Below are 10,799 nucleotides of genomic sequence, written 5' to 3' on the forward strand. Positions count from 1 at the left end.
AGGTTTAGAAAGGTTGGTGACCTCCTCAAGGTCATGCAGTGGTAAATTGGAGCTCTATCCTTTAAAGAGAGTTTTTACATCCCCAGGAGCCCTGGTGGTGCAGTGGTTAAAGCAACAGACTACTAACCAAAAGGTTAGCAGTTTGAAACCACCAGCAGCTCCATGGAAGAAAGATGTGGCAGTCTCCTTCTGTAGAGATTTACAGCCTTGGAAACCCTATGGGGTCGCTATGAGTCAGAATCTACTCAAAGGCAGTGGGTGTTCACATCCACAGGCTCGTCAGATCCTCACACACCCCTAGGAGGTAGGAACTCTCATTATCACTATTTTACAGATGAGGAAACTGAGGTCCAGGGTGGTTAAGAACATGACTGAGGCCACACAGCTGGTAGGAAGGGTCTTCTGGCCTCCCACTGAGTCTTTAGTACCATGATCCCAGGCCCAAGTCTCAGCCCAGCCTAACCTGTTCCCCACCCCCACCAAAACCTGTCAGATGTCAGCTGCCCTAGGCCTTACCATAGCTGGTCACCAGGTCATCCTGGGGGTCAGCATTGTTGTTCCCACACAGCCCATGGGTCCAGCCCAGGAACTCCGGGCTCATCTTGACGTAGACAGCTGAGGTGCCATCCCAGGCCAGGGTGAAGGCCACCCGATGCCGCACAATGACATAGCCAGCGAGCCGTTCCAGATGTATACTCCCCATCATATGTGGCAGATGGACCCTGCACAGCACAACCCAGAGCTCCCAGATGTCCACACCACCCCTACTAACCCAGTCCCCTCACCAAAGGACCTGCTGTCCAATACCTGGGGACCTATCACCTATACAGAACCTGCTCATCCACATGGCCACTGGTATCACGTTGTCTGAGGGCCCACATCCCTCCCCCTGGCTTCACGGGTACTTGGAAGTCTACCGATAGAGAGGGACTCTTGCCTTCTGAGGTTTTTTTAAATTGTAATTCCCCTGGAGGGAAAAATCTTAGAGTGACTGAATGTGTCAGCTCCTTTCACCCAGACAGAAGGGATGGTACAAGCAGACATCTACTTGGTTTATTTTTTTGGTGGGGAAAAAACGGAGTGGGAAGTGAAAAAGTCAAGATAGGAAAAAAGAAAAAATCTGGGAGAAAAAAAAGATGCAGAGCTACAGGACTTATGACTACCTTCTCATTTTTACTGGTACAGGGACCTCTGGCCTTTCTGGAATTTAGCAACTTTCAACCTAGCTGAAAATCAGGAAAATAAAAGACATCTCTAACCAGCCGAAACTGGTATCAAAAAGATCCATATAAAAACCAAAACCCAGTTGTTGTCAGCTCTGATTCATGGTGACCCCATGCATGTCAGAACAGAACTGTGCTCCACTAAGTTTTTAATGGCTAATTTCTTGGAAGTAGATTGCCGGGCCTTTCTTCCAAGGTGCCTCTGGGTGCACTCGAACCTTCAATCTTTGGGTTAGCAGCCGAATGCATTAATCGTTTGCACTACGTATACCAGCCCTGTATTCACAGGAGAAGCCCTTGAGCCTTCAATTTTACACTCAGCCCCAAAAAGTTTGGTTATACAGCTTTCAGATCTGAAGCAGGAAATGGGAAAGGGAGAAGGGGCCACTGACAGCAACACGAGTTGACAGGGGACAGCAATGAAAAGCAAGCACAGTAGAAAAGAGATGCAAGACAGATCTCACAAAGGGCTACAGTCTGGGGCCATTTAGCGTGGGACACAGTGCTCACTCCTTGAGCAGTTCCCCAGGAACCCCTGGTGATGTCCCAGAAAGATAACTGATATTGAAAATGATCTCGAGCCATTAGAAAATCGTGAAAGTGGGCTCAGTATCTGCTCTGACAAGGCAGGAGCTGTGTATAGTCCATTTGGGAAGATTTCAGTTAAATCATGAAAAAAAAAATAGGCGTCCTTAAGTGGTAATTGATTCAATGACAACTAACAACAGAGTGGTAAACTCTCAGCTGTCTGGAAAACTCAGTTATTTGCCTAAAAACCCACTGTCTAGAAACCCACAGGGTTTGAGAGTTCCAGAAAACCATGAGGGACTTGCCCTTCTGCAAACCCCAGAAACCCAGCTGACCGTTCTAGCATGCTCCTGCCCCAGCGGTGGGAACTCTGCTGTTTTCCCCCAGAAAACATTTTCCTTTAGGCTTGAGAAGAGCAGATGCTCACTGATTCCCCCTCCACTGGTGCCAGGGAATAGGACAACTCAGGGTAGGTGGTGTTAAGAGTTACCTCAGGCCTCTGTGGGTGACCTCCTTGGCCAAATGGATCTCTTGCTCACCCGCAAAGAAGAGACTGACAGACCTCGAGCAGGTGTAGGGGGAGAAGCCACACTGCGGGTCATTGTGCACCTGGGTGGGGGGTTCAGAGGCCAGTTTGCAGGGCTCCTGCCACAGGTCTGCCCCGGAGCTTCGGTTCTGGGCCTAGTGTGCCTTGTTGAGCTTCCATTAGGGCTGATCGCCCACCCCCTGCACGCTATGCACCTTCCCTCTGGGATCTCTCCCAGCCCTCACAACACCACAGTGAGGCAGGAACTATGATTATCTGCATTCTTGAGAGGAGGCAAGATGCACGAGAGGTTAAGTGACTTGCCTCAGGCCACGCATACAGCTAGGAAATGGCACAGCCAGGATTCAAACCCCGGTCTGAATGGCTCAAACCCTAGCACTCTTCAGTACACCACGCTATCTCCCTGTTACTGGACTTTTTGTTTACCCATTCCAGGTTGTCCCCCTAGTTTGAAGGCCAACATGTATATTAACACCATCTCACACTCATACGGAACATACACACAGCATATATACACTCACAGGGCACTCTCAGTGCACACATAAACACACACTGCACTCCTCTCACGTCCCTGGCAGACAGAGAGTCTAGCCCACCCCTACAGCACGTGCACACAGGCTTTTGTAAAAGACAGAGTAACTACATGGAATTCTGGCTACAGAGAAGAGCCCACCAGTCAGTTAGGGAGGGCAGGGGATCCAGGAAAGCTTCTTAGAGGCGGTATCCCTAGACTGAGTCTTTTAGCAACTCTATCATGCTCTCTCACTGTTCCTTTTGCCTAGAATGTTCTCCTGTCCCCTACTCCTACCCCTGCCACCCTTCACTTTGTTAACTCCAACTCATCCTTCAAGTCCCAACTTAAATGTCACTTCCTCCAGGAAGCCTTCCCTGATCACTATCCCTCCCAACAAGCAAGGTTAGGTTTCCATCACACGCTCTTCTGGCATTTGGCATTTCTTCTCTATAGTACTCAGTTGCACTTGAAATGATCCATTTGATTTGTTCTGTGTTTCCCCTGTTAGACCGTGAGCTCTGTGAGGACAGAGACTACATTTGTGCTGTTATCCACCAGGCCTCACGCTCGGAAGAGTACAACACACAATATATACGTGATGAATGAGTGACTGGATGAATCAATGGCCAGGGGCAATCAGGAGTGAGTGCGTGAGAAAATCAGTGCCCCAAACTGAGGACCAGGACCTGGAGCTATAGGGCCCCTAGTTCCTGCCAGGTACAGACCCTCCAGGTGGGCACCAGGGTAAGGAGAGTACCAGCCTCTAATTATGACAGAGCCAAGGCTGGCCCAGCCTCCTGGGCTAAGTGGAGTTTTCCTGGCCAGGTGGGGCTTAGGAGGCCTTACCTGAACTGAGAAGCTCTGCCCCTCGGGTTCATGGCGCCCCACCAGTGTGTAGCTGCCCTTCCCAGAGAGATAGTAGTAGAGACCATCGAACGTCTCAACGTGGTGCTGCCCCCACGCCCGGCAGATGCTGTCCCGCTCAGGGCCGACATTATACACTGAGCCAGGGAAAGAGCTTCCTTGTGTAGCCCCAGTGGGTACCCAGCCACAGGCTGACAGTTCCCAGACTTCGCAGGGCCACCCGCATCCCGTCCAACACAAGACCCCTAGGCCTCAGGCCCACCAGCCTTTCCGGTACTCACACTCCCTCCCAGATGTGGGGTGGAGCCCAAACCCACCCATCTGGCAGCGAGGTCCTGTGGCATTGAAGCGTCTACAGTCACAGAAGGCTGGATGCACACACTCACCTCCGTTGAAGCAAGAGAACAAATCTGCAAGGGAGACACAGGCGGCACCTCCCACTGAGCTGAGGTTGGCTGAACCCAGTAATGTACTTTTGCCCTCAGGCAGAGGCACCGGGCCCCAGCCCTCCCATCACAGACAGCCCTCAGCAGTTAGCCTTAATGAGGGCACCAACAGGGGTGCCTCAGACCACAGCTCTGACCCCTTCCTGGCAGGTGGGCAGGTCTCAAAGTACCTGCTTTCAGCATGCACCAAGTAGTCCCCAGGTCAGCCTGTTGGGGGCACTGTCTCACTCAGGCTTTCAGCTCCCTAGGCTGAGTTTATGGCCCTCAGGCAAGGCAGGCTGCACTGAGGATACAGAGCATGTGGGCTGAGCAGGGGGCTGTGGAGAGGTCTTCATGGACACTGCTCTTCCTCACTGTTCCATAGACAGGATCAAGGCAAAGGGCCAAGGTGTAAGCCAGGGGATGGGGGAGATGCCTCACATTTGGAAGATGGTAGAGAGACAGGCTACAGAGGAAGAGAAGACAAAGCTGAGCAGAGTGTGGTGAAGGAAGGGGCCACAAAGTGGGGAGAGGCCACAGCATAAGGCAGGGTGAAGGGAGAGGCCATGGACACAGGACAGGGTGAGGGGACAGACCATCAACACAGGACAGGGTGGGACGACAGACTATGGACACAGGACAGGGTGAGGGGACAGGCCACGGACATAGGACAGGGTGAGGGGCAATGCCACAGGAAGGGGAAAGAGGCCACAGACACAGGGTGAGGCAGAGAGGGAAAATACACACACACCCACATGCCAAGGAGGCGCAATCTCACTGGAGTCAGATGATGTAAGGGGAAAGCCACAAGGCAGAGGTCATAAGAACAGAGGACACCAGAGAGGGAGCTCCCCCCAGCCTGGAAGGAGAAAGCAGAGTGGAATTGGAGGCCTGAGCTTGGGAAGGTGGACAGAGACCCCAAGCAGGGTGAAGTCACAGGAAGCCCCAAGGGCTGCCCCTCCAGAGAAAAGCCCTCCCACTCGCAACTCAGGGGCCACAGTTGCACACTTACAAGCAGGAGCACACTTGGCCCGATGCAGCCGCCTCTCCCAGGAGGACATGGCCAAGGAGTCCAGGGCGTCCATCCCCTTTTAAAGGCAGGAAGGGGAAGAGAAGGTGATCAAGGGCTGACCTCAGGGCTGGATCATGGACCGCCTTCCTGGAGGTCATAGCCCTTCCCTTCCATCACCTGGAGGAAGGGAGGCCCCTTTCTCTCTGTGCCCCAGCAGCTTCATCTGCTCAGGACCATCTCTCAGAGGTATGGGTGGGAAGCTTTTCAGAGGAACTAACCAAAAAAAAAAAAAAGCCAAACCTGTTGCCATCGAGTCGATTTGGACTCACAGGAACCCTATAGGACAGAGTAGGACTGCCCCCTAGAGTTTCCAAGGAGCACCTGGTGGATTTGAACTGCTAACCTTTTGGTTTAGCAACCATAGCACTTAATCACTATGCCACCAGGAGCTAAGATCTGGTTTTTACCTTCCAAAGTAGCATCTCTGTGGCAGATCTTTGAGGCCTGCAGCCTGAATAAGGCCCCTCCCTTCCATGCTCCAACATCCCCCAGCCGCTCCTCCCTCCCTCCTTCTGCTGTAAACCTTTGTGTCCTCCACAGGCCAACACAAAACCGGCTTGTCTAGAGAACAAACAGGGCTCCTCTCACCGCAGAAACCACATGAGGCAGAGCAATGAAACAAAGGCAGCCCCTCACCCCATCACCACCTCCCACCTCCACCTTCCATTTGGCCTCCTCCAACAACAGCAAAAATAGTGCCTCATAGATCACTTCTTACTTTACTCAGAGCTCAGCTGCAATCAGGACTCTTTCCCTGACACCCAAATCTGATGTGTAGACAGGGAAAATGTAGCTGAGAAACCCTATATCCAAACCCAAAATCCCAACATGTGGGATTTACCATCTGAAATCAGGACAGCCCTGAACATGATGGATGGACAGTCACCATACAGCTAACTGACTTGAACAGCCAAACTCTTGAAGTTTCAGTCCAAGGTGTCTAATGCCACCTAGGATTAGGATATGGGCATGGAGGGCCTCTCCCCTCTCTGAGCCTAAGCCTTCTTTTTTGTCTGACTTCTCAGAACTATGTGCCAGGAACTGTGCTGGGTGTTGTCCATAACTGCAGTGACCAAGACAAAGTCCCTACCGTCATGGGGCTTATGTTCTTGTTCCCAGGGCCAAAAAGTCACAAACTGCACCGTGAGTATTCATTTCACCTGTCTTCCTCCCTCATGGTCATTTTTGCATCCCCAGGCTGAGTCTAGGACTTGGCACATTGCAAGTATTCTGAACCCTTGATCCCTGGGGCCCAACTCCAGCTCTTTGCTCCTCCTTGGTGAGTGAAGTCTTTCTACCTTATGCCCTGACACTCATACCTTCCCTCTTCACTGTTTTTCTGACCTCCCGGGAGGACATTGGCCCATCTTTTGCCAGGTTTCAATGTTCTCACCCAACTCTGGCCCCTGTTTCCTGGGGCCTCCCCAGCTGTTCTTACCCTGCAGACCCAGGCCCAGCCCCAGGAGTCGGGCTTCCCACACTGGTAGTAATCTATCTTATAGGGCTCTCAGAGAACACAGGTCATACAGGAGATAAAAAAAAGTTAGGGAAAATGATCACCACCATTGTCTCATACCTCCGGAGAGCTCCTACCTCAACCTGGCCTTTGTTCCTCTCCACTCCTTACCCCTGCTCAAGTGTGGCATCTGTGAGATCGGTGTTATGAGGGCAAGACAGCCCATGCTGTGAAAGTCAAAGCTATTTTCTGGAGGATTCTTTAAATCCTGTCCAAACAATTAGTCTTCAGTATAGATGAGGGGTTCCTAATCCTTTTATGCCATGGGCTCCCTGGACAATCTGATGAAGCCTATGGACTCTTTCTCAGAATAATGTTTTTAAATGCATAAAATAAAATACACAAGATCACAAAGGAAACCCATCATACTGCAATCCAGTTAGGAAAATATTTTTATAAAAACGTGTGATTTAGTGATATTTGTGTCTCTTTATTAACATATTAAATAACAAGATCTAAAAACAGTCTTTATCACTGCCAAAATTTTGAAGTAGTGATGAGCATAAATGATATTTTGAGATATCAGCAACAACTGTAAAGTGATGTGACAGTATCTGTGATTTCTATCAGTGACAGTCACAAAAAACCCAGTGCCGTCGAGTAGACACTTAATATTCCTGTGGTTTTTAGGCTATGGTAATAACTGAAAGGGAACCTACATCTCAGTTAGATTGAGGTTCATGTAAATAACAACCCTTTTTTTCCCCACCCAAGTTCCTGGATCCCCTGGTTTGTACCATCACTGCTCTGGAGAATGACTGAGCTCTGGGTGACGAAGCAATGTTGAAATGAAGGTTGGTCAGCTACTGGTCTGGGACCCCACTTTCCACTTTCCCCACCAATAAGGACATTCCAGACAGGAGCGCTCGAAGGCCTCCCTGGTTCACAGGTGAGCTAACTGCCTTACCCCCTCTGCCAACCCCACCCCAAGCAAGTCTCCTTGAGGAGAGCCATTCTGACCACTTATTGGCTCTGAGGAGTAATGTGAGAAACTGCCGGGGTCGCTTGGTCCAGATGCTTGTTCCCTTTACCAAGAAAAAGGGGGGACGCCTACCCTGAAATCCAACACAAAAAGAAGCCCGCTGGGAACAAGGTGTTTCAGATCAGGATCCTTGTATCACTGAAATGCTGGGATTCCTGGGGTCCTGTGGGGGCATTCATGGTGCAGAGGAACAAGGATTGGCTCCTCCAGGAGAAGCTGCTCCACCAGCTGACTGTGGAGCCCGGTACATCATCCACCTACCTCAGTTTCCCTAAAAAAGAATGACTACAGTACCTTTCAACTCAAACTGTATCTAACTGTGATTCTAAAACTCAGGGCCTGGAAAAGTAGTCACATGAGAAACAAAAGACCCAGATAATTCATGTTGCAGAATAAGTGTGCAGCCCACCCACCCACTTTAAGGCCGTCATATCTATTTCTAAAAAAAAAAATTTCTAAAGGGCAGGTAATTGGGACACTTCATTTTCCATCACAAATGATGATCCCCCAAACTGCTGGCACAAGGGGATACCTAGAGCTGATCCCTAGGGCCAGGGCAGAGGAAGGGCTTAAGCTGCTCTGGAGGGCCTGGCCATAAGTGAGCTGAATTTATAACAGGTTTGTAGCTGTGGCAAGGAGGCAACAAATGCAGGCCAGGATTAGAAGCAGAACCTGAGTCACCTGACCCAGAGGCCAAAGAAGTTTGGTGAAGGGAGAAAACAAAACACCCACCTCTCCTGCAGACACAGAGGATCCCGGTAAGGTGGGCAACAAAGAAACGGTCAAGACTCAAGATAGTAGCTCAGGGCTCTGCTTCTCAACTGACCCTTCCAGGCAACCCCCACCAGGCGGCCCAGTTTCTCTCTCAGGCTCTCAGGGCAGCATTCTTGGAGCATTGTTGAGGGTGTGGAGAGGGGCCTCTGATGGGATTTAGGGCCGTCCCAGGTCAGGAAGGAAAAAGAGAACTCCTCTCTCCTAATTCCTCACCTTCCTACTTTCATCTGGGAGATGGGAGACTCAGCTGTCCCCTGACAGGGTCTTAGTGTGCTCCCCCCAACACACACACACAAATGAGCCTGCAACAGGGCCCCAAGAGATTAGGGGAGTGGGCAGAGTGTCTTGAATTTGCACATTTCAAACATGTATCAGGAACCTATTTGTTTCCTCCTGCACAGCTCCAGAGACAGCCCTCTTGCACCCTAGAGAGCTTCCTGGCAGCCTCAGACCCAGGCAGATACCAGCCCCCTGTCCAGTGAAGCTGCCCTTCCCTGGCAGTCTCCTACCTGGCCTCCCATCGCTGCTGAAGCATCCCCTATGGGAAGGGTCGCCTCCTGGTGGCTGAGACTAGATGAGAAACAAGGCTGGCATAGGTGAGAGGGCTAGGATAGGGTGTTCCTCCCCCAGGTCCAGCCCCCCCCCCCATCATACCAACTCCACAAATGAAGATGGGAGCAGTGGAGCGGGGAGGCAGCTACAACCGGGCACCTGCTCACCTGGGTTCCTGGGCTGGCTCTGGCTGCAGCTGTGTACTACCCCGCGGCGTGGGTGCTGCGGCTGGGGAAAGGGATTACTCTCCACTCAAGTTAGGCCTCCCTTGGTTGGGGCCCCAGAGCACCTTCCTCCCCCTCCCCATACACCTGCTAGGAACCCTCTCCCACATCACCTGGTATCCCCCCATTTTCTCTCCCTGTAGCCCTCTCAAATCCCCTCTCTCCCTCCTTGGCACCCTTCTGCAACAAGGGTCTCCCTCTTTCCATGCACTCCCTGGGTCCAGGTCTCTCCAGGTCCCCACCTTGAGTCTCTTCCACCCCGCCTAGCTCAGAACCCTTTCCCCTGGCAATGCCAGCCTGTCTCGCTTTCCCCGTCCCCACCTCCCTGTCCTACCTCAGACACTGTCCCCTCCCTCTCTCCAATCCGCCCAGGCCCCTTCCCCTAAACTTTTCTCCACCCCGAGCTTCCCCGAGTCCACACCTCTCTCACCGAGGTGCTGCACCTGCGGAGACTCCTGTACCGGCTCACCCCGGGGCAGCCAGACACAAGCGAGGAGCAGGCAGAGTGCCGGCGCCGGGGCGCAGCGGGCTTGGGCCCCCATAGGGGCGCGTGGGGGCTGGGGAGCCGGAACGCGGCGCGGGGGTTCCGAGGAGCTTCTCCCAGCGAAGGCAGGGACACACCTCCACTCCGCGGCCGACGTCCCCTTTGCTCTCACTCCCCAGAGCTCCCTCTGCCCCTCCTTCCAAGCTTGGCTCCTCCCCAATCTAGAGCGACAGGACCGCCCAGCTCATTACCATAATTTAGACGCCTGGCGAAGGCCCAGCCTTTGCCCCTCTTGGACTGTGGCTGTTCTGTCCTGATGGGGAGGCTGTATTCAGATCACTAGTGCTAAGCGCCCCAGAGGAGCAAGGAGGCAGTCTTTGCAGTCCCCAACTCCATTTACTGCTCAGAAGTCCCTGGCTCAGGAACCTGGGTCCTGAAAGCCCCTCACACCAGAGCTACAAGACGCTGGTGTGAGTCTGGTTCTATTCTCATTTTACTGAGACCCTGGGACATACCACTCAGTGGTCAACAGTCAGTGGTCAGTAGCAGAACGAGGACCAGCGCCTGCAGAGCCCTGGTCAGCCTCCTCCTGGGTCCCTAAGTCCCCACCCTACACCCAGCATCAAGCTCCTCTACGGAATAGGATCAGCACTAGCTCAGGCCCCAGCTCAGGAAATGTTTGCTGGATGACAGAAGTGCCTCATACTCCCATATTATTGCTCCATCAAGGCCAGAGTTTGGCAAAAACAACTTTAATTTTGTGAACAAGATACACTCTTTGTCCAAGAGGAACTAAAAAATGATGAAGTGAGCCTGAGAGCCCTGGAAACCTGTACATCATTCACGTGGCCTATGCTTAGGGGACACTAACTAGATGCCAGACCCTGCAGATGATGGTGGCGGTGGTGGCGGTGATGATGATGGTGTTCGTCCCAGTAGACCCTGGGCAGGGCTATAGATTTGGGATGCACTTCATTCATTCGTGCACTTAGCAAATTTGTTCAGCACGTGCCACACACCGTTCCGGGAATACAGTAGATAAAGCACACACAGCTGTCCACATACAGGGTATTTGAAGCCATGGGCATAGATGG

At 52.1% G+C, this 10,799-nt stretch overlaps 1 protein-coding gene across 1 annotated transcript in view; it reads right to left on the minus strand.

Annotated features, from left to right (window-relative positions):
• Positions 1-9,763, minus strand: part of OTOG (otogelin) — an 81,512-nt gene extending 71,749 nt beyond the window's left edge. The window contains exons 1-8 of the mRNA XM_064289450.1: positions 9,652-9,763; positions 9,165-9,225; positions 8,955-9,015; positions 5,114-5,189; positions 3,994-4,086; positions 3,659-3,813; positions 2,242-2,360; positions 517-722 (exon numbers count right to left, since the gene is read on the minus strand). Of these exons, the coding sequence (XP_064145520.1) occupies positions 517-722; positions 2,242-2,360; positions 3,659-3,813; positions 3,994-4,086; positions 5,114-5,189; positions 8,955-9,015; positions 9,165-9,225; positions 9,652-9,763 (883 nt within the window). The remainder of the gene's footprint in view (positions 1-516; positions 723-2,241; positions 2,361-3,658; positions 3,814-3,993; positions 4,087-5,113; positions 5,190-8,954; positions 9,016-9,164; positions 9,226-9,651) is intronic.
• Positions 9,764-10,799: the final 1,036 nt, after the last annotated feature.

The sequence above is a fragment of the Loxodonta africana genome, chromosome 7 (assembly GCF_030014295.1).
Source record: "Loxodonta africana isolate mLoxAfr1 chromosome 7, mLoxAfr1.hap2, whole genome shotgun sequence".
NCBI classification, from domain to species: Eukaryota; Metazoa; Chordata; class Mammalia; order Proboscidea; family Elephantidae; genus Loxodonta; species Loxodonta africana.